The sequence below is a fragment of the Canis lupus genome, chromosome 12 (genome assembly GCF_011100685.1).
Source record: "Canis lupus familiaris isolate Mischka breed German Shepherd chromosome 12, alternate assembly UU_Cfam_GSD_1.0, whole genome shotgun sequence".
Classification (NCBI taxonomy): domain Eukaryota; kingdom Metazoa; phylum Chordata; class Mammalia; order Carnivora; family Canidae; genus Canis; species Canis lupus.
The window spans coordinates 37,482,853-37,507,358 of NC_049233.1; the positions used below are offsets into that span (position 1 = coordinate 37,482,853).

General features: G+C 32.3%; 1 protein-coding gene, 1 non-coding gene and 1 pseudogene across 12 annotated transcripts in view; 2 read left to right on the forward strand and 1 right to left on the reverse strand.

Annotated features, from left to right (window-relative positions):
- Positions 1-24,506, forward strand: part of SENP6 (SUMO specific peptidase 6) — a 118,375-nt gene that overhangs the window by 37,539 nt on the left and 56,330 nt on the right. For 5 of the 11 annotated variants that reach the window (XM_038554548.1, XM_038554552.1, XM_038554558.1 and 2 more), the window contains 3 exons: positions 1,037-1,141; positions 5,627-5,647; positions 12,607-12,677. In XM_038554548.1, coding sequence (XP_038410476.1) covers positions 1,037-1,141; positions 5,627-5,647; positions 12,607-12,677 — 197 coding nt within the window. The remainder of the gene's footprint in view (positions 1-1,036; positions 1,142-5,626; positions 5,648-12,606; positions 12,678-24,506) is intronic. The other 6 variants (XM_038554559.1, XM_038554550.1, XM_038554554.1 and 3 more) reach the window with 2 other exon arrangements.
- On the forward strand, positions 8,288-8,393 carry LOC119874340. The gene has a single exon (XR_005368210.1). It is a non-coding gene; the product is annotated as a U6 spliceosomal RNA (small nuclear RNA).
- LOC111098201 lies at positions 10,011-11,398 on the reverse strand (annotated as a pseudogene).

A 24,506-nucleotide genomic window follows, 5' to 3' on the forward strand; every position in this document is an offset into this window, starting at 1 on the left:
AGGATTTCATAAGATAAGCTTGCTCTCATATAGTTAGTAAAATCTTGGTCATAGTATTAGGAATAGAAGGCACTGGAGGTAGACTGGTTCTGTCTCCTTTAGAGGATACATAATCAGAATTGTCTCATAAGGGATTTTTTTTTTTTTTTTTTTTTAAGATTTCTTATTCCTCTTCTCTTCTAAATACATCCCACCTTTCCTTAGTGGTAGTCATAGGGAGCTACTTTTACTGGTATGATTGGGCTTTACATCTCCCAAAAATAGGGTTGAAAATCCCTGTTTCATTTTAATTTTGTCAATATATAGATAGAAAACTGGGGTACATAAAGGCTAAGTAACTTTGAAGTCATATGCTGTTCTTCATTTTTTAAAAATGTCAACTTTGAAGAAGTAGAATTAGAGACTCCACTTTTTTTATAATTCGTACATTTGATTTTTATTTTGGCATTTAAGAAAATTTTGTAATATTATGGTTTAAAAGCTTTTTATATGGATAGTCCCTAATAGAGAAGAAGAAAATGCCAGAATTAATTTATAAGGTATTTTATAGTGCAAAACATTCATTTAGGATTCCTGATTTCTTTCTTTCTTTTTTTTTAAAGATTTTAATTTATTTACTCATGAGAAACACAGAGAGGGGGAGAGAGAGAGAGAGAGGCAGAGACACAGGCAGAGGGAGAAGCAGGCTCCATGTAGGGAGGCTGATGTGGGACTCGATCCCTGGTCTCCAGGATCACTCCCTGGGCTGAAGATGGCACTAAACTGCTGAGCTGCCAGGGTTGCCCCGGATTCCTAATTTCTATTCTAGTGTTCTTTTACTCTGTATCTTCTTTCATGAATTGTATTGGAAACATTCCAGAGACAAATTCAGAAAAGTGGAAAATTTCTAATGGACAATTTAATATGGTCAATTGAGTTGATATATAGTTTTTAGTGTGAAGATTTTTATGTGTATATATGTATGTTCAGATTTATTTTGCATATATGTATGTGATTCTCCTCTGTTCAGATTACTTTTTGTCTCTTGCATCTGCAGTGAAAACGCACAAAATGCATCAATATGTTCTGGAACTGTAGTTCATGGTAGACGTTTTCATCATGCTAATGCACAGATATCACTAGTAAAAACAGCAGCCCAAAGGTAAGGATTCAAATTGCCTTTGTTTAGTAATATATACCATCCTCTTTAATAGTTTTGCACTGTTTTTTTCTTTTCTTTAACCTTTTTTTTTTTTTTTTAACTTTATGGAACTTTACTGTGTTTCTCTTGTCTGTAATGAGATATTCCTGTCTCTGAAGTAATTCATGTCCTAGAATTTTATTATTTTATATCTGCTTTTGAATAAATCACATTCGGTAAATAGAAACTTAAATAAAAGCCTTCCTATTGCATTATATTCTAGTTAAATTAATCTGATTTTACAACGTTGACAAGAAATCTTCAGCTGGTAGTTTAGCTCTGATGAGTAAAAACTACAGTACTTTCTACTGTGCTACTTACTTTTTAAGATTTATTGGATTTCATAGTAATAAAATAAATCACATTATTAGTTTTAACTGAGAAAATTTTGTGTTTCAGTAGATTTGGATGTTCTCATTGATCTTCAAAGTAATACTTGAACATTGAAATAATGACAGTAACAGTGGGGAAAGCTTAGTGTTTGAAATATGATGTTACAAAATTTTAGTTGAATTTCACTTCTGAGTCAATTTTAATTGATTAAGAAATTCTTAGGCTCCAACAATAAAATAATTTTGCGGTATGAATAGTTGTGTAAAGTGTTTTTATAAGTAGTAAAGTTTAAAGATTTGGTATATATGCTAGATGCTGTTCTTCATTTTTTAAAATTGTCAATCTAGATTGTTGCTCATTCAGAAAATGTCGTGACTCTTAGAAACCCTTGCTATATTTACTATGTACATAGATTTGCTGTAGCATAGATTTTTAACTTAAAAACCTTAAATCTTTCTCATACTTTAGAATAAGATCTTTCTTTTGCATAAATATATTATTTTATCATAGATAAACATAAGATCATAATATTTGAGAAATGCAACTAAAAAGAGAACTTACGGCACATATCAAAAAATACCAAAAGATTGGCTTCTCTTATTGTAAAGTATATAAATCAAGCTCTCTGGCCAAACAAATGGAACAAACATGAAACTAAGTAATAAAAGGAGAGTAATTAATGGGAAGGCAAAAAGAGAAGACACAGTATTTTCACACACTGATCATGTTGCTAGAATCCACTGCTGACAAAGATTTGTCTTTTTGATATTCTGAAAATGTCCTTGTTGAAATACTCATTTATATTTTATAATCACATGATATATTCTACAACCAAAATTATTACTTCTTTTGAACTTATTTATTAGTTTGGAATTATTTGCAGTGCTACCTATTCTTTCCATCCCTGCTCTCATCTTTGGTAATGTTAAAAAACTGATTTCAGTCTGGAAATTGGTTTGTGCTTTGTTTTATTCTAGGTCTCGACACCTATTATACCTTGCATATATATTATTGCTGTCTGCATAAAAGATTAGATTCTGTGAAGAGGAAATGGCATTTAGTAGTAAAATATTATTTCTTTAAAAAAAAAAAAACCCAAAAAACCAAGCTGAATTAGTTTTTATTTAGAGAGACATCCTGAGTGAAAGTCCTTGACAAGAACAACTAGGGGCAGTAAGGAAAACTGAAAAATCATGTCAGGACAGATGCTATTTATCCTTGTCCCTTATTTATAGAATAAACATTTCTTATTCCTACTGTGTTAATGTCATTAAGAAGATTTTGACATTCAAAGACAATTCATTGAGAGTTTTTCGCATTTTCTTCATTCAAAATTATTGAGTGATTTTATGCTACGTGCCACACATAGATGAGGTATAGAGTAGTCAAAGGTGACTTTGACAAAATCCCTCCTTTCAAGCTCAATTTTGACTAGGGTAGAGGATAGAAAGACAAGTAAAAAAAATAATTACATGGTAAGCACAGTGTAGTAGACACAGTTTGCATAGTGCTATTTACAGAGAAGGGAGCTGTGAAGAATTCACAAAGCATGTATTAAAGAAGCTTTGGAGTGTACTAGCTAGAAGAGAACCCTCCATGTGGTAGGACTCACATCTTCAAAGGCATGAAGAAAGCCTTCACCTAAGGTGGTTACTACCAAACCTTTGTTGTTGTTGTTGTTGTTTTTCATTTGTTTAAACCTTTAGTTTTAATTAGTATAGTGTTGGCGCAGTTGTCAGACTTCAGGTGAGGTGAGCACCCTGGTTTTCACTGGCTTTTACAGCTCAACTCTTAATTTGAAATGAAAGGAAATGCCACAAATTGGTAATTCATACAGTCCTCTTGGAGAGGGAGATATAATTTGTCTTTAAAAAGTAACTCCTGCATTTTGAATAATTTGTAGTTCTTTAGTAAGCTATGAAAACAAATACATGACACTTTTTTAATCTGAAGGGAATAAATGGAGATTAATATATCTGATTAGACTAGCTACTATTTGGGAGAACATTACATTTCAATCTATTTTCTTATTGCTACTACAAATGTTAGTATAAATCATATTTAGAAGATAGGTTGCTTATGTACTAGTAGTAAAGGTGGGGGGTAGTCTTAGTATAGAAAAATGAAATGCAGAAATTTAAAAATCTATATATCACTATACTATCTCCATCCCTAATTTCAGTGAGACTTGCTAAAAGAGCATATTTACTGGTTTATGTTTTATTTACGTTTTCACTTTTTTTTGTTTTTGTTTTTTATTAAGGATAGGTGAAAAGACTTGTAAGGACCGTAGGGGAAAATGAATGTCTACAAAAGCATATATAATCCATAAATGGGAAAATGGGCTCCTGGAATAAGCAAGATTTAATTATTAATGAAAAGCACACCTTGAAAGAATTTTTGAAGTCTTAAATCAGGTCATGGATACCAGAATCAATCAATCTCTCTTTTTTCCTTCCTTTTTTAAAACATTTAAGAACGCTAGTACAGCACTAGTACAAGAATGAAATAGTCCAACAAGAATGTAAGTTGACATTTTAAAAAGTCCTACATTACTAATAATGGCTTCCCTCTCCATTTTTCAAAAGCTTTTTTTTATTATTATTTTTTTAATATGTATGCTCCTCTAGGTCAGGACTTGATAATAAACACATACTAAGGAATCTTGTGGAAGCACAGCGACTTACAAATTAGATACCATATCATAATAAATGCATTTTCTTCAAGGATAAGAAAAATAAGCATGGGCATATATATATTTTGTTTTGTGTTTTTTGTTTTCTTCCTTAACTCCCTTGGTTTATTGGAAAGAACCAAACCTGTTTCTTCTACTGCTACTCTGTCTTCTACCTCTTTCCTTTACTCTATACAGGTGAGTTTAAAAAAACAAAAACAAGAGACTACTAAACTCTTCTCACTTCTTGGGCACAACAGTGTAAAGCTAGATGGCTGTATTAGGTATTAATATCTAACTTTTGGTTTTCTTTTTTTTTTTTTTTTTTCTGGAAATAGAGGTCCAGTAGAAATAAATAGATAAGTTGGACTATACTTAAACTATATATTCGTTTTATTTATTTTAATAGGGGTATGGTAGTATTCCCTCACTGTTTTGTCATTTATCCAACATAAATTTATTTTATACAGGTTATCCTGTTTTGTTTTTTTGTTTTTTGTTTTTTTTTATGGTAAGGTAAAATTTCTACTGTGGTTTCATGTAAGCTTATAATTCTCTTTTTTTTTTACTATTGAAAACTTAAGAGTTTCTTTTCAGTGTTGTTTATGCAAAACCACATAACTTTTTTTTTATTTTAATTTGCCAGAATTGATATTTTACTTGTTTGTTCCATGCTATAGAAATATGAGAATAATATTTATATTCTCATATAATATTACTCAGGGAATTTGTAAAGAGTGTTTTACTTACAATTAGTTCTGAATATTTTGATCATTTTATAATGATGAATAATTCTAAGATATGAATCTTATTCTAGATTAAAAGTTTTTATAATTTTACTCGAGTAATTGATAATGATAGTTTTTTAAATTTTCCATAAACTGTGGAGAAGGATGGACCTGCTATACATTGGATTTTTTATTAAAGGCTAGGATTTTAAATCTCAGGCCTTGCCTTGTATCCAAAACTATATACTGCTGTATTTAATTTATGGCTTTAATGCAAGTTTCAACCTTAAAAATTTTTTTTTTCTTACTCAGAAGCTAATTATCACACCTGGTAACAGAATTGGAACCACTAAAAATTTTATAACTTTAAGGAAATTGTTCTTTGAAGACTATTTACATAAATACTTTAAAATAACATATCTTCAAATGGTTGATGGTCAAATAAAGCTCTTTTCAAGAATCTTTCATCTCTTTGTACATCCTTTTTTCTTAAATACGTTTAGATATAAATTTTCTGTATTAACAAAAATTGAAAAAACAGTTTACATATCTGACAAGATTCTAAACTTAGTATATAACATATATATAATGTGTTTAAAATAAATTAATCACATTAGAGTTTTGCCTTATTGACTGCAGTACTAAAACTACAATGATATATCAAAAATGAGGTCTTGCCTCTTACATTGTTTTTCTTTTTCATGTTTTAAGCAGTCTGGACCAAAAGGAAAGGTAAGCTTAATATTGATGACATTAGAGCATGGATATAACAGTACGATGTCAGATTATTTTTGTGCTTTGAAAAATATCCATTGAATTAGAGTTCATCATTAAAGCTTATTGATTATTTTAATAAATGGAAACATTAATGGCAGAACATGCTATTTGACTTATGTGGGTAATGTTTTACCACAGTTCTTAGTATGGTTATGTATTTATGCTGACGTGACTGCTTTCCTTTTAAAAGTGGAATATTTTAATGCCTTAGTAGTAAAGTTGTTTTCAGTTAATAGCATTAAAATTTTTCTTATTAAATTTTATTGATAATACTTTTTACACTTTATGAGTTAGAGTTGAGGGGGAAAATGGAATTAGAATACCTTAAGCATGGTGTTAAAACTCTAAACATCAATATTTTCCTATTTTGACCTAAAACAGAATTTATGATCACTATTTGTTCCCTTTGTAATAACATTGGTAGGCATATGTCCTTTAGCAGGAGTGTCGAATGACGTAAATAACACGGAAACAAATTTTTTAAGAATGCACATTTCTGAATAGTGCACTGATTGCAATTGTTTTAAAGCAAATGTTTATAGGAATAGTTTCTCTCCTCAGTGTGTTATGTAGAATTTTTTGTGCATGTACATCTGTTTTCTTTTATGAGAATCTCATAGCCTCTTATGAACCTCCCCACAAAAAAAAAAAAGTTAATAGCCCTTGTATTAAACCAATACTTCATGTAATTGGTAAAGGTTAAAGAAAGAACATTCTATAATTTTGTTTACTTATATAATCTTAAATTTATAATTTTTTAAAGTTGTAGAGAAATTAAAGAGGACAACTTGCAGTATTTTTAAAAATGCAGTATTCCCCTTCCTTAATGAACACTAAGGTCTGAAATATAAGGATGATCCTGCCAGCAGAAAATTTAGGCATATTTTATAATTCTGAAATACTTCACAATTCTTACATGTTTTAGGTGAATGGGTTGTGCAGATATTTTACTGTCTGTCTCCTGGGAAAGAAAAACTATTTTTCCATTGTATCTATTTTTATCTTTGAGTAAAGCATTATTTCTTCCGATGTCGATGAGTCATTTTATCTTTAAAATTGTTAACTCATGACTACATATTTTTTGGAAAACCATTAATAAGATTTTGAAAATAAAATTGCTGAAGAATGTATATTAAATAACTCTTTATACAATCATACACAAAACAGCCTCTTGGTTTATATAAATACTTTTCCTGTGTTATGCCAGATAAAATGTAAGTACTCTAATATTCTCAGATTAATATAAAGGTCTTAGATTATTCTGTTTTTCACAATAGTCTTGGAGGGTTTATACTGACTTATTGCACTGTTTTGGTTTATGCATATTTCTGTAGTGGAAATTTATTCATTGATACATTCAGCAAATATTTCAATGACTTTATGTGCCAGGCACTATTCTAGGAGCAGACAGAAATCCCTAGCCTCTTGGAGCTTACATTCTTGTTGGAATAATACTAGAATAGGAATCAGAAGATATGGAATTGAGTAATCAGCAATACCATTAGACACATGCCTTACTGTAAAATGGGGATAATATTTGCCCATTTTAAAGGAGATTTGTGAGGAACAAGTGAGGTAATTATTTAAAACTGACTTACATATTGTAAAATTTGAAATTTCTGTAATAGTAATAGATCTTCAAATTCTTTCAGACTTTTGTGCTAAATGACTGGCAGAGACCAGATATGAAGCAGCAACTGTTTATAAAATACCTTATAATGAATATACCCGAGTGCTTTATTCAGCAGCAGTTATCTTTAAGTTGAACCTAGCCCATGAAACCCTTGGATTCTTATATAGAATTATGTTTATCTTTGTTGGAGATAAAGTGAGAGGAACTTTTGCATCAGTACATTTTACTCTGTGAGATGAAATAATAGAAATCTATACAACAGACAGTAAAGAAGGATGAAAGGAAACCATCAAGTCTGTCAGCTGTGACAGTAATTGTGATCGGGTTGAATATATTTAATAAAAGACCAATTGTTTGGATTAAACCCAGTTATACTATGTTTATAAGAATCACACATAAAGTAAGATTCTCTAAGGTAAAAAGGCTGTTTAGAATCACAAAAGAAGCAAACAGAAAACATGAGTATAATTTTAATAAAAACAGAATTAAGGATTAGTACTAAATAGGATGAAGGAGCAAGTTTTGTAATGGGCATAGACTATAAAAGTATAACAACTTCATTTAAAATTTCCTTAAAATATTTAAAATGTATTAAGTTCCCAGTTAGAGGCCAGCTGTAGAAGATTTTAAATATATCTCTTGGAAAATTAGACTGATTTATGAGTTTAACATCAGTTTGGATTAATGAATTTTAACATTTGAATATGAATACATTGATTTTATAGAAATACATGTCTTTTGGATCAGGTAGAGCAATGGAAAGAATAAATTGAGCTATCATTAAAATCCAGCAGAAACCAAGACAACAAAAACCCCGCACCCAGATCCTGGCTTTTAATACCACTCTCTAATAAAAGTAATGTGGAGAAATGACTGATTCTAGGTTTGGGTTAGGGAAAACGCAAAATGAATGTGAAGTGTTTTAGTGTTAGAAACCAAGCAACTACTCAAAAAACAAAAGGGTCCTTGCCTCAACAGCACATGTACTAAAATTGTAACATTACAGAAAAGATTTTTATGGCCCTTATATAAGGATAATAAGTAGATTACAAAGCATTCTATATTTCTGTGAATTTTGTGTTTATATATATATATTTTGTACCAGAATAAAGAAAAAAATGATACCACATCAAGGGGACACAGGAGCCAACTGAAAGTGTGCCCAAAGACTAAAACTTCAACAATTGGATTATAACCTAAAGGATGTGATTGAGTAAATCGTTTATTTACTCGGCTATCCTAGGGTTTTACAAGCTACATAAAGTGAATTGAAGGAAATGGACAACTGTTTATTATAGAATTCTAAATAATTTGTGTAGATACTCCAGATTTCAGGAAATGGAGTTTACCCTCACCTCTTTTGTGTGCAGGACTGACTTGTTTATTTGCAGATAGAGTGTAGAAAGAGAAAAATAGTAACTCTAGAATGGAGAAACTTGGCAAACACTACCTTAACCAAATAATGAAGGTTAACATCACCAGTGATAAATTTTATGATATTATTATATACTTCCTGATATGATGTGATGAGAAGAGCACTTCAAATTTGCAATATCCTTCCCCCAAATATATAGCCTTTGTCTAATTGTGAGAAAAACATTAAGAGTGACCCAGGTTGAAGGGCATTCTACAAAATAATTGATAATTCTCTTCCAGAATGCCAAGGTCATGAGAGATCATATAAGACTGGGTAACAGAGGAGGCTAGAAAGACAATACAACTAAAAGCAGTGAATCCTGGATTGGATTCTGGTTCAAAAAAAGGATATTAGTGGAATAGTTGGTGAAATTCAAATAAAGTTTAGCATATTTAGTTAATAGCATACTGGTGTTGGTTTCTTTTTTGACATATGTATAATGATGAAGGTGCTAACATTAGGAGAAACTGGGCGAGGGATATAATTCTGAATTGATTTTTTAACTTTTCTGCAAATCTAAAATTATTCCATTATTAAACTATTTTAAAAAACTTTCAGAGCTGAGGCCTAAGCTTTAACAAGCAGAGCATTTTGAGGTTATTTAAAGTATTCTGCACAGAAGAAAAAAAACTTTCCAATTGTTTTATGCAGCTTACAAAGTGTGGGTCCATGAAGTTTTTTTTTTTTTTTTTAAACTTCTACACAAAACATAAACCCTCACAAGCAAAAACACAAAACAAAACAATAAAACCCCCAAAAACAAACCCTACCTTCTAGATAACATGACAGGGAAGTTTCTATGCTTCTGCTTGATTTGAAGTGAGAAAGAAATATCCACTGAGGAAACCTAGGCTTCATACGTGTTTGGAGTTTGAAATTTTCCTATCTGTAGGGTGATGGAACCCACAAACCAAGAAATTAACATAAAATTTGATTTTTGATCATCTAACAAAATTTTTTAAAAGCTTAAGTTTATTTTTTTAATACAGAGTTTTTTACTTTTAATTTTTGTGGAATATAACTATTAATTGGGTATGAAATTTTAGAGTATTAAAAATTACCACACTCCCTATAAGAATCCCTGTTTGACCACAATATTTTACTTTTTAAAATACCTACTTCAGGGGCACCTGGCTGGCTCATGTAGTAGAGCATGTGACTCTTGATCTTGGGGTGGTGAGTTCGAGGCCACGACGGGTGTGGAGTCTTGAACTCTCACATCCCTGAGATCCTGTTCCTGGTTTTGTCTCTGTTCTAAGTCTTCATCATCAGGTCTTTTTCCTCTGGACATGAAATCCAGATCTCCGATTTTGAAACCAAATTTCTCTGGAATGCCAATTTCTTTAGCAAGTTGCTCTCTGCTATCAAGGGTTGTCCGTAAATGCCTCGATGAAGGTGTAAATTGTGAGGAAGTCTTCTCTACTTTGAATATCCTCTTCAGGGTGATCCTGGGCTTGGCTTGATTCTAAGTCCTCATCGGGTTCTGATTTTTTCTGGCACTGGTGTCTAGCTCTTCGATTCTGAAACCAAATCTGAATTCCAGACTCTTCAGTGTTGACTTTTAAAGCCAGTCTTCGTTTGGTAGGTAGCATAACCTGGGTAAGGATTTTGGTCAAATGCCTTGAAGAGGATTTTTAGTTGATCTGTGAATTTGGTACAGCATGTCTGTGACTGATGGCTGTGGTCTTGTTTGGAGAGTCTTCGGCCATGTTGGAAGAGAGTTCTGAAGTCTTAAGGATTCAAAAACTAAATTTTACAGAATATAAGATAGTTTGTGGCTGGGAAGTTTTCAAAAATTTTCTTGTCAAAGTAATACTACTTTCATCCTGAAATTCTTGTATTAAATTTTAAGGTATGCTTTTATTTCAATAATTTATTCATACATATTTTGGAAAGAAAAATTAGTTTTCCCTATTTATATAGATAGAGAAACACATAGAAAATACTAATATGGCCATAGGTCTGGAAATGTTGCCAAATATGAAGAATAATTTATTAACACTACATTATAAAACATGATAGTCATGGATTATATGATATGTGGTGTTTGTTCTTCATTAGCAAAATGTAGTTTAATGCACTGTGTCAAAATTGCAAAGAATACAGCGTGTTTAATGCAGCAGTTTCACCCGTCCCTTCACATGTATGATTGTTGTCTTAAATGACTTATGTCAGTTATTACTGAACAAACCTGAATATGTAGCATACCCCTAGAATGAATAAGCAGGTTCAAAATAACAAAATCCAAAATATCTGTATTTTCAGATTTTGTGCCCATTCTCTGTCAAATAATTATTTTCTGTGTTGATAATCCTTAGTATTTAAGAATGTATACTATTTGTGTTATACACTATTTTAAAAATAATTTTTAGAGTTTACCATGATCGTATCATCATACTTTGCTTCATATTCATTGCCTCTGTTGCATTTTTAAAGTTTGTATCTTTATTTTTCCAAAGTGAAGAGTTATAAAAATTAGAGATTTAAAAAAACGGTTATTTGAGTTAAAGATAAGACTACATTATATCCTCTTTGGTATGAAAATGTATGGAATATAAAAACATGAGTTTTATTTTTTAAGTTTAGTGTAATTAGCTAAAAACCTACCTTCTTTATTAGTGCTAGTAGTACTATTATCTCTAAGGCAAATTCTCATCTTTACAACTCCTATCCTCATGAATTTTAAAAATTTTTTCATGGTTGAAATTGCCCAGTTGTACAAATACGCTGCTTGATAATCATGAAAATTCTATTACTTAACAGTATTGATGCAATTTGCTGGATTTCAGATTCTGACATTGCTATTTAATAGTTATGTGAGTATAGGCAAGTTAACTGACCTTATTGTGCCTCAGTCTCATCTGTAAAGTGCTAATAATAGTATATACTTCATAAGGTAATTGTGAGGATTGTTTAATAGTTATAAAGCTCTTAGAATAGTACCTGGCACATGATGCTCACTATTGCTAACTGCTATTGTAAAGACACTACTATCACTACTCTTAACTATTTTCTTGTTTCATTCCCATATTTTTTTTTGAGAGCTTTGATTTTTATAACTTAAGAATATGAAATTTCTTTTAGAAAAATTTATTTATGGTTTTTGTTTAATTGTATACTCATAGGTGTTGAATGCTAATGTGTATGAGTTTACAAATAATATAGCTTCTTCTATTTTTAATTCCTTGGCTAAGTAAGATGGGAATATTTTTAGAAGTTTTTAAAGTATTATTATATCTTCATAATATAGTCATAGTACAAGACTAAAATACTTCATAATTTCTGGTTTTGTACATAACATTTTTTGTGTTGACTTTGAAATGTCCTCAAGACCAGTATCTCAATAGCCATTTATTCCTTTAGTCATTGACTTGTTTTTGAATAACTAAAAACATTTACAGCAAAATTGGTCAAATTGGTTATTATTAAGCTGATTTTTTAAATTTAGAAAATGTGTGACAGTGAAGTAATACATGTTCCTTTTTTATGTGGTTTTTTGAATTGATTATGAAGATAATTCCAAAAGAAAACTAAAGTTTTGTGCACCATATAACTTTGGTGACTACTCTGAAGCGACAATGATTTGGATTCATTTATTATTAACTATGTATTTGAAAATCTGCTTGCTATGGGCTTTGATTAACAGTCTAAATAAAATATGGTCACTGTTCTTAGAGACCTTACAATGTAATAAGCTTTAGTATATCTTATAATACAGTTTTATTTTATAGTATCACTTTTTTTTATGTGGCAAAGAAGCTATTGTTTTCTTTTAATAAACATATTGTAAGTATTTCCTCAGCCTTTTCGTTTTGAAAATATTTTTTTCTGTTAGAATAAAGCTATATAAATTTCCTTTTTTAGGAAAGAATACCCACCTCATGTCCAAAAATTTGAAAATAATTCTGTAAGGTTGAGTCGGCCTCAAGGTGTTGGTAAGTGTGTACAGTTTTATTTGTTGATACCTGTGAAGGGTTTCAAATAGTTGTATGAAAGGTAGAAATAGAGATGGTTTTAGAATATTCCCAAGTATAATAGATATATGTAGAAAAGCATTTTGAAATCTTACTTAAAATTTTTTGTGACCTGAAATTATCAGGGTGGTTGCACAATCAGGAGATAACAGTGTGAAACCTTTTTTTTAAATTAGCATTTTCATTAAATTCAGGATCCACGTATGAACTGTAGATGGGTTATAGCTTCAAAATTGTGTTTTGTTGAACTGTATTATAATTATAATCTTTCATGATGTAATTTTCTTATTTTAAATGGTTATGAGCCTAAAATTTAGAATATATTAGGCAACCACTGAATTTAAGAGACCATTCCTAGGGCAGTTGGGTTAATAGTAGATGTTGGAAATAGTCGTGGGTAGAAATTTTTATTTTCATTGAAATAATCTTTTAATGTACTGATATTAGTGCAAAAATAAAGGCAAATAACATTTATGGAAAATGTTTCACTATCAAATTGATTTTTATTATCTAGTGATTCTTAATCTGTGTGTCTATCTTGTTTGTCCCAGGCCTTTTCTTGCTTAAACCAGGACTTCTGGTTTTATCCAAAATTAATTTAAACAGCTGTGTTTTCCTGGTAGCTAAGAGTTTGTTTTTTAAAGCACCCATATTCTTTGCTACTCTGAGTGGAAATCTTTTATTTGTATATTAAATGTATCCCTATTTTATGAAGAGAGTATTCCAGATTTATCTTCATCCTTTCTTAATAACTTGGCAGTTAGGTATGTGAATTATATTTGGCAGTACATGGACACTACATTAAATTTATTAATAATGACTACCCACTTCAACATTCATTCTGTTATACCTTAAATCTTTTTTGAACTCTTGTACTGGATACTGAGTCAAATGCTTTGTATTCATAATTTACTTCTATCCTAGCTCATTATCCAGGATCCTTTAAGCTAAATTTAACTTTACCTGCATTGTGTACAGAGGAAACTGAAACACAGAAGAGTTAGACAGTTTGCTCAGGGACATGGAGCTGATAATGCAAAAGCCTATACCACCATTGTGCTTTACTGTTTTCTTGCTAGATCAGAAAGAAAGTTATTTCTACTCCTCAGAGGAGAACTGCATAATAGGTATTATCATTCCTATTGCACAAGTGCATTTTGGTAAGTTAAGTGATATTATCTTCTAGTTTTAGATACGAGTCAGCCCCAGGTTTGTTACAAATAATTTTTAAAGTTTATTTGACAACATTCATTAAGTAGATAAAAATAATGTTTACATTTTTTTAAAATTTTGAATCATTTTTGACTTAGACAAAAGTTGTAAAATCAGTACAGCGTACCCATTTACCCTTTACCAGCTTCCCCTGTTGTAACATCTTACAGTCACAGAAGTACATTTATCAAAACTGAGAAATTGGCATCAGTATAACATTCTTAAGCTATTTCACCAGTTTTTCATTAATACTCATTTTCTCCTCTAAATTCTAGTTTGGCATTTCATACTACATTATTTGTCATGTCTTTAAGTTTGTCTGACAGTTTTGAAGAGTAATGGTCGGTTACTTCATAGAATGCCTCTCAATTTGAGTTTATGTGATGTCTTACGATTAGGTTGAAGCTATGCATTTTGGAAAGACACAAAAGTGATGTGTCTTTTTAAAACACATAACATCAAGAGTGATGTTGATGTCTTTCTATGTTAACTACTATCTCATGGAGTTAGATAGTTTCTGCTGGGTTTCTCCACTGGAAAAAATATTTTTTTCTTTGTATTTAATAAAGATCTTGAGAAGATACTCTGAGACTATGCAAATACCCCGTTTTTTCTTAAGCTTTCACCCACTCACTTTAGCATCCATTGGTGGATCTTGCTGGTAAGTAACTATTATTACATGGTGTTTATCTAATGATAAATTTCTATTTTCTTCTTCTTTTACATTTATTAATGGGAATTATTGTGTAGGGAAAAGCAGTACCTTCTCTCTTATTTATTTGATTATTTCTAGCTGTGGGCTCAGGTAAAATACACTTGGTATATTTAACTCATGAACTTTGTCACTTGTATTGGGTTAGGTACATGTGAACTTAAGTACAGGGTGAATAACAATGTTATAATATTGCATATATTGTTGCATGAAGATTGCATTTTATTTTAGGATTTCCTTTGGATATATTTTTTAAAACATTCAGAGTTAAAGACAACAACAACAAGAGAAAGCATTGAGAGTTCACACTCCAGGATTTGTAGTTGCTGGCATAGCACCTGGAATAATGTTCTAAAAAGAAATAACTCACTGTCTTTTTATAGTTCTTAACATCTAAGATGATTTTTCCCCTTTATTTTGCATTTAAAAGACTATAAATTTTGATAAGTTACAGTCATATATCAGCACTTAGTAGCATTGACAAGCAGTTTTCTGGGATTAAAATTAAAGCTTGTAAACTATTAAGTATAAATTTTGGTCAGGGGATCCCTGGGTGGCGCAGCGGTTTGGCGCCTGCCTTTGGCCCAGGGCGCGATCCTGGAGACCCGGGATCGAGTCCCGCATCGGGCTCCCGGTGCATGGAGCCTGCTTCTCCCTCTGCCTCTCTCTCTCTCTCTCTCTCTCTCTCTCTCTGTGTGACTATCATAAATAAATTTAAAAAAAAATTTAAATTTTGGTCAGATCACATAGTTTGTTGCTTCATTTGTTTGGTGTTGTTTTTGTATTTTTCTAAATATACAGAATAACAACAACTATAGAGCTATAAGTTAAGATCTCTTATTTCTTTTCTGTTTGTGTTCTTGTCAAAGAGAATTAATAGACATTGAACATTTAGTTATATTCTTAATTACATTATGATTACAACTTAAATATCTGATTTACACTATTTAACCCATGTGTAGGAGAAAATATACTGTCATTCTTAACCAGTCTGTGTGTGTCTTCCATTAGCATCTTAATATATAACTTCCCAAGTTTTTTCTGTGCTTATACATTTTATTAAAAAACATTTATGCTATATATAATATTCTATAACTTGCTTTTTGACTTTGTTGTGATATCAATCTGGTTTCTATACTCTCATTAAAAGATAATGGAATATCAGGGAAAAACCAGTCTGGGAAACACAATCGAAAGAAGCCCAAGAATCAAATGGATGTTTAGTTTTGGTGGACTTCTTTACAAACTAATATATCCAAATCTCTGTAATTACTTTTTAATGAGTAGTGACCAACCACTATATTTATGTATCGTGATTAGGTTGTTTTCAGTGGTTTGATACTATATATATTACAATTAAGAATCTAGCATATGCATCTTATATATTGAATCTATTATTTTTTTAGATTAAATCCCTAGAAATAAATTATAGGGACAAATGTTATACACGTTTTGAAGACTTTTGATATGTTACTGCCAAATGGCCTTCTTTAAAAGGGTGTGTCAGCTCCCAACAAACAGTATTTGAGTATTCCTGTGTTGTTGTTCTTTTTTTTTTTTTTTTCCACACTCCTCAGCAACATTAGCTATTATCATTCAGTTAGGCATTGGGAGTCTGATAGGGAAATAGTATTTGTTTTTCCACGTTTCCTTCATTATTGGTGAAGCATTACGAAGGCCGTTTGAATTTCTTTTATTAATGTCTATTTATTGTGGCCTTTGCCTGCTTATCACTTATTTAGCATAATCAAAAGTGATTTTTTTTAAGGAGATTGTAATGAGAATGTAATACATGACTTTAGTTTTACTTTATACTGAAAAATTAGTCAAGGTGGCAGCTACATGATGGAGAAAACCAGCTGTTATTCTGGCTTGTCTTTCTCTTTTGAAAGACTGTAAAAATAATTTAAAAGCAAATACCTGACCAGAATAAAGACAATTTGTATTCTGTCACTATCCTTAGAGTAAATATTTCCAAGATATTAGTAATATCATGGATAAATTCTCAAAAAAGTGAATCAGATCTGCTAGTAAATTAGTATCACTGTGCAGCAAAGTTAAGGCATTTTCAGTGATGACATAGTAATAGCATTTATTCCACTCTTGTAATTTCATCTTTTTAAAGTATGTCATATAGTTTTTATCTTTTGTAATGTGATTCATTAATCCAGTAAACATTTTTCGAGCCCTCAGCTCGTGCTGTTTCTAGACACTGGGAGAACACATGCCTAAAACATAATTTCTGCTCTTTCAGAGCTGACATTTATTACAATGAGATGAAGAATCAGTACAAATCCTAACAGTGAAATAAAATGAGGTGCTAATAGAAGTACAGATAATATGCTGTGGAAGTTCTAGATATTGCTTATTCATGCTTAGTGTGAGGCAGATGCAGCTTCTTAACAAAGAATGGTTTGAATTTACTTAGATAAATAGGGAAAGCTTTATTAGTGTAGAGAACAGCAATATATATGAGAGAGTGAAAGGAAAAAAAACACTCTGGAAAAATGTATCTCTTTGAGGTGCAGCTCGTTTGGAAGCCTGAAACATCAACATAGACTTGCTTGTGAAAAGATGTGGTTCTGAATTTTTTCCTTAGATACTAGAATCATTGAAAGATTTTAAGCATTAGGATGATAGTCATATTATTTTTTGTTAGGTCACTTTGGCAGTAGGGGGGAGGCATTTAAACCAAGCTTATTTGGGGTGAGGAAAATCAATCTAGGCAAGACTTACACATCTGAAATGTAGTGGCAGTGTTGTTGGAATAAAAGAAATGAATTTAAGAGCTGTTAGTAGAATTCCTTGAATGTGAGGAAAGAGGTACAAGGAGAACTTAACTATTATTTATATTTCAGCTTTGATGTCCAGGAAAGTAAATGTGCTTGAACTGTCCAAAGGCTGAGAAGATAGAATTCACTTGATGCAATTCTGTGTGATTACAATAACAAGAATAATTATATAGGTTTCTTAACACAATATTGTATATCAAGTCAGAAATATTACATAACTTTATTTCTGTGTGCAGATAATCTACTTATTTAAAAAATTAAAAGATATGAGGATATTGAGGATAGGAATATGGAAATATTTAACAAACTTGAGATTATGCAGGTGGAACATTTTGATTTATAGATTCATTAACTTGTGTTTTGGAAACATATTTTGTCTTCTTGCATACTTAAATCTTTGCTGATAAAATCAGATTGTAATAAATGTTAAATTCTGTTTTTGATGTTCATTTAGTCACTTAAAATTCTAATTAAATCCTTAATGAAAATTATTAAATATATATTGAAAAATAATGAGGAAAGTCCTTTTGTATTTCTTGAACATAAAAAACCATTAGGCTGCATATTAGTTTAGTTGCCTTCATTTAAACAGTTGTAACCAATGTTTGAATTAAAATTTTTTCTCCTTACTAATCATTTTTTGTTTTAGTGGGGAGGGAGGGGCAGAGGTTCTCGAAGCCCATTGCAGGGCTCAATCCCATGACCCTGAGATCACGACCTGAGCCAAAACCAAGATTTCAACACTTAACCAACTGAGCCATTCAGGCACCTCTCTCATTACTAATCTAAGAAGAGTAACTAAGAAAAAGGAGTGCATTTGTGTGTGTGTGTGAGAGAGAGAGAGATTGATTCAGTTGATTGATGGATTCAGTGTGAAAAGTACTGAAATTCTGCTGCCTTAGTAACATAGAACAAGCTGAAGAGAATATTAGTACAGTTAACAAAAGTGGTCCACAGTTTGTGTGGAGATCCTGGTGAGTAATGAAAAGCAGACTAGAGCTATCAGGACATGACTACAGGTTACAACTTAAAGTTCTAGCCATTCTTTTAGTAATACTATTTTTTACTGAAGTATGGTTGACATAAAATACCACATTCAATGACTCTGTAAATTATGCTGTGCTCATCACAAGTGTAGCTACCATCTGTCACCATACAACACAATTACAGTATCATTGACTATGTTTTCTATGCTGTGTCTTTTATCCTTGGGACTTACTCATTCCATAACTGGAAGCCTGTGTCCCCTACTCCTCTTTCCTCATTTTGGCTACCCTTCCTCCCTCTAGGCCACCATCAGTGTATTTTCTGTATTTATAGGTCTCTTTCAGCTTTTTGTTTGTTTTATTTTTAGATTCCACACATAAGTGAAATTATAAGGTCTTTCTGTTTCTTTTGCTTAGCATAATAAGTTCATGTTGTCACAAATGGCAAAATTTCATTTTTTATGGCTCAGTAATATTCCTGTGTGTGTGTGTGTGTGTGTGTGTGTGTGTGTGAACATAGGGATGGAAATATCATTTCAAGTTAGTTGTTTTTTGTTTGTTTTTTTTTTTTTTTTTACTTCTTTGGGTAAATATCCAGTAGTGGAATTACTGGATCCTGTGATATTTCTACTTATTAATTTTTTTGAGGAACTTCTATAGTTCCTCAAAACTATAGTTTTCCATAGAGGCTATACCAGTTTACATTCCCACATTCCCACTCACAGGGAGCAAGGATTCCCTTTTCTCCTCATCCTCATCAACACTTGTTATTTCTTATCTTTTTTAGCCACTGTGACTGGCATGTAGGATGATACCTCATTGTGGTTTTGATTTGCATTTCCCTGGTGATTAGTAATGTTGATCTATCTTCTCATGTGTCTGTCTTTGAAAAATGTCTATTTAGATTGTCTGCCCATTTTTTAATTGGATTGTTTTTGAGTTGTATAAATTCTTTATATATTTTGGATATTAATCCCCTATCAGATAATATCATTTGCAAATACCTTCTCCTATTTGGTCTGTTTTCTTTTAGTTTTGTTGATGGTTTTCTTTGCTGTGCAAAAGTTTTTATAGTCCCAATTATTTATTTTTGTTTTTATTTCCCTTGCCTGAGAAGACATACAGAAAAATACTGCGAAGGCTGATGTTCAGCTGAGTTTACTGTCTGTGTTTTATTTTAGGAGTTGTATGGTTTCAGGTCTTACATGTAGGTCTTGAATCCATTTTGAGTTTATTTTTGTGTATGGTGTTAGAAAGTGGTTCAGGGCAAATCAAACTCCAATTAAAAAATATACCCTCCCCCCCTAAAGAAAGTGATTCAGTTTTGTTCTTTGCCATGTGACTGTTGTCCAATTTTTCTAGCACCATTTATTGAAGAGACTGTTTTTTCCCTCTTTTATATTCTTGCCTCCTTTTTGTAGATTAATTGACCATATTAAGTGTGGGTTTATTTCTGGGCTCTCCATTTTGTTCCATTGCTTTATATACCAGTTTTTGTGCCATTATTATACTGTTTTAATTACTATAGGTTTGTAGGATAGTTTGAAATCTGAGATTGTATATCTCCAACTTTCTTCTTTGTCAAGATTACTTTGGTTATTCAGAGTCTTTTGTGGTTCCATGCAAATCTTAGGGTTATTTGGCCTAGTTCTGTGAAAAATATTGTTGGTGTTTCAATTGGAAGTGCAATGAATCTGTAGATTGCTTTAGGTAGTATGATTCATCTTTCCATTTATTTTTGTCATCTTCAGTTTCTCTCATCAGTGTGTTAGTTTTCACAGTACAAGTGTCTCACCTACTTCACTAAATTTATTTGTAGTTATATTACTCTTCTTGGTGTAATTGTAAATGGGATTATTAAAACATTTCTGCTTAGGTTATTTGTGTACAGAAAACCAATTCATTTTTGTATATTAATGTTTTATTCTACAACATTACTGAATTCATTTATTCTGATAGTTTTTTGGTGGACTCTTTAGGATTTTCTAAATGTAGTATCATGTCATCTGCAAATAATGACAGTTTTACTACCTTACTAATTTGGTTGTCTTACAGTTTTTTTCTTTTCAGATTGTTGTAGCTAGGGACTTCCAGTCCTATGTTAAATAAAAGTGGTGAGAGTGGACATCGTTGTTTTCAGAAAAAAGCTTTTAGCTTCTCACTATTGAGTATGATGTTGGCTGTGCGTTTGTCGTATGTGGCATTTATTATGTTGAGGTATGTTCCTTCTAAACTCACTTTTAGGAGTCTTCATTATGAATAAATACTGAATTTTGTCAAATGCTTTTTTACATCTACTGAGATGAACACGTGATTTTTATCCTTTACTTTGTTAATGTAGCACATTGATTTGTGGATATTGAACTGTCCTTTCATCCTTGGAATAAGCCCCACTTGATTGTAGTGAGTGATTCTTTAATGTATTGTTCAATTCAATTTGCTAATATTGAGGAATTTTCTATCTGTATTCATCAGGCATGTTGATATATAATTTTCTTTTTTTAATATTTTTGTTTGATTTTGGCAGGGTAATGCTGATTTTGTAGAATGAATTTGGAAACATTTCTTCCTCTTTTGTGTTTGTAGAAGAATTTGAAAAGGATAGATATTAATGTTTGGTAGAATTCACCTGTGAAGCTCTCTGGTCCTAGACTTTTGTTTGTTGGATGTTTTGATGAAAAATTTTATTTCATTAGTAGTAGTTGGTTTGTTCATATTTTCTGTTTCTTCCTGATTCAGTCTTGGAAAACTGTATGTTTCTAGAAATTATCTATTTCTGCTAGTTTTCCAACTTATTGGCATATAACTTTTCATAGTTTCTTATAATTCTTTGTATTTCTGTGGTGTCAGTTGTAACTTCTCTTTTCTGATTTTATTTTTTACTTTTTTTTACTTCTGATTTTAAATGCTCTTTTTTGTAGTGAATCTGGCTAAAGGTTCAATTTTTTTTAACTTCGAAGAATTACTGTTGGTTTCATTTCTTTTTATTGTTTCTTTAATCTCTTTCATTTGTTTCTACTCTACTTTTCATTATTTTCCTTTTTCTTTTTTTTTTATAATTTTATTTATTTATTTATGATAGTCACACACACACAGAGAGAGAGAGAGAGAGAGAGAGAGAGAGAGAGGCAGAGACATAGGCAGAGGGAGAAGCAGGCTCCATGCACCGGGAGCCCGACATGGGATTCGATCCCGGGTCTGCAGGATCGTGCCCTGGGCCAAAGGCAAGCGCTAAACCGCTGCGCCACCCAAGGATCCCTATTTTCCTTTTTCTATTAATTTTAGGCTTTGTTCTTCTTTTTCTAGTTCCTTGATGTGTAAAGGTACATTTGCTTATTTGAGATTTTTCTTATTTTTTTGAGGTAGGCATGTATCTCTTTAAACTTCCTTCTTAGAATTGCTTTGATCTATCCCAGAGTTGTTGTTGTTGTTTTTAAGATTTGTTTATTTGCGGGAGAGAGGGTGAGAAAACATTCACACACGTGTGAGCATGGGGGAGGGGCAGAGGAAGAGAGAATCCCAAGCCTACTCTGCTGAATGCAGAGCCCAACATGGGGCTTGATTCCACAACCCTGAGATCACAACCTGAGCCAAAACCAAGAGTGGGATGCTCGACCTGACTTCACTACCCAGGTGCCCCTGTCCCAAAGTTTTTGAACCATTGTGTTTTCGGTTTTCATTTGTCTCCAAGTATTTTTTAAATTTCCTCTTTGATTTCTTCATTGACCCATTGATTGTTTAATAACATGTTGTTAGCTTTCATGTGTTTTGGGGATGGTGGTGGGGTTTTTTCTCTTCAGTTTTTCTCTTGTGATTGATTTCTAACTTCATACTGCTGTGGTCGGAAAAGATGCTTTTTAGATTTTTTGAGACTCATTTTGTGGCCTAACAATTGATCTCATTTGGAGAATGTTCCATGTTCACTTGAAAAAAATGTGTGTTCTTCTGTTTGGGGATGAAATGTTTGGTATTTATGTGTTAATTCCATCTAAATATGGTATTTAAGGCCACTGTTTCCTTATTGACTTTACATTTGGATGATCTATCTATTGATATGAGTGGGTTGTTAAAAGCCCCCTACTATTATTGTTTTACTGTCAATTTCTCCCTTTATGTCTGTTAATATTTGCTTTATGTATTTAGATACTCCTGCGTTGGGCGCACAGATACTTACAATTGGTATATCCTCTTCTTGAATTGATCTTTTATCATTATTTAACTCCCTTTGTTGTCTTTTGGTACAGTCTGTATTTTAAAGTGTATTATGCCTGATATAAGTATTGCTATATCCCAGCCTTTTTTTCTTTTCTTTTTTTTTTTTTTTTAAATTTATTTATTTATTTTTATTTATGATAGTCACACAGAGAGAGAGAGAGAGGCAGAGACACAGGCAGAGGGAGAAGCAGGCTCCATGCACCGGGAGCCCGACGTGGGATTTGATCCCGGGTCTCCAGGATCGCGCCCTGGGCCAAAGGCAGGCGCCAAACCGCTGCGCCACCCAGGGATCCCCCCAGCCTTTTTTTCAATTCCATTTGCATGGAATATCTTTTTCTCTCCTTCCACTTAACAGGCTGTATGTGGCTTCAGGTCTGAAGTGAGTCTCTTATAGGTAGCATATAGATGGGTCTAGTTTTTTTATCCACTTAGCCACCGTATGTCCTATTTTTTGGAATATTTAGTCCATTTATAGTAATTATTGATAGGTATGTACTTACTGTCATTACGTTCATTGTTTTTTGGTTTTGGTATAATTGTTCTCTGTTCTTTTCTCTTACTCTCTTCCCTGTGATTTGATGACTTTCTTTTGTGCTATGCTTGGATTCCTTTATAGTTTTTGTATATTTATTGTAGGTATTTGGTTGGTGGTTATAAGGTTTATGTATAATTTTTTTTAAATTTTTTATTTATTCATGGTAGACATAGAGAGAGAGAGGCAGAGACACAGGCAGAGGGGGAGAATCAGCCTGCTTCCATGCAGGGATCCCGACACGGGACTTGATCCCGGGACTCCAGGATCACACCTTGGGCCAAAGGCAGGCGCTAAACCTCTGAGCCACCCAGGGATCCCCTATGTGTAATATTCTATGTATTTAGCAGTCTATATTAAATTGATGGTTGCTTAAGTTCAAACACATCCTAAGCACACTACTGTTTTACTCCTTCCTCCCACATTTTATATAAGTGATGTTATTTTATGTCTTTTTATTTTGTGTATTCTTTAATTTTTGTAGAAATAGTTGATTTTACTACTTTTGCCTTTTAACCTCATACTAGTTTCATACATGATCTACTACCTTTACAGTATGTTTGCTTTAGTGGTAAGATTTCTTTCCATAGTTTTCTCTTTCTGCTTAAAGATGTCCCCTTGGGATGCCTGGGTGGCTCAGTGGTTAAGCATCTGCCTTGGGGTCAGGGCATTATCCTGGAGTACCAGGATCGAGTCCCACATCGGGCTCCCTGCAAGGAGCCTGCTTCTCCCTCTGCCTCTGTCACTGCCTCTTTCTCTGTCTCTCATGAATAAATAAATAAAATCTTAAAAAAAAAAAAGATGTCCCCCTACAGGGTATCTGCATGGCTCAGTCAGTTAAGCATCTGCTGTCTGCCTTTGGCTCAAGTTGTGATCCTGGGGTCCAGGGATCAAGTCCTGTGTCAGGCTCCCTGCTCAGTGGGGAGCCTGCTTTTGCCTTTCCCTTTGCCCCTTCCCCTGCTCATACTTTCTCTTATGTTTTCGTGCGCGCGCGCTCTCTCTCTCTCTCAGTAAATAATAAAATTAAAATCTAAAAAAAAAAAAAGATACCCCTTAACATTTCTTGTAAGGTAGTTCAGCAATGATGAACTTCTTTATCTTGTGTTTGTCTAGGAAGCTCTTTAGTTTTCCTTCAATTCTGAATGTGTATCTTGCCTGGTAGAGTATTCTTGGTTGTGGGTTTTTTCCTTTCAGCACTTTGAATATATGATACTACTCCCTTCTATGCTGCAAAGTCTCTGCTGAAAAATCAACTGATAGCCTTGTGTGGTTTCCCTCTCACATAACTGTTTGCTTTTCTCTTGCTGCTTTTAATAGTCTCACTTTATCTTTAATCTTTGA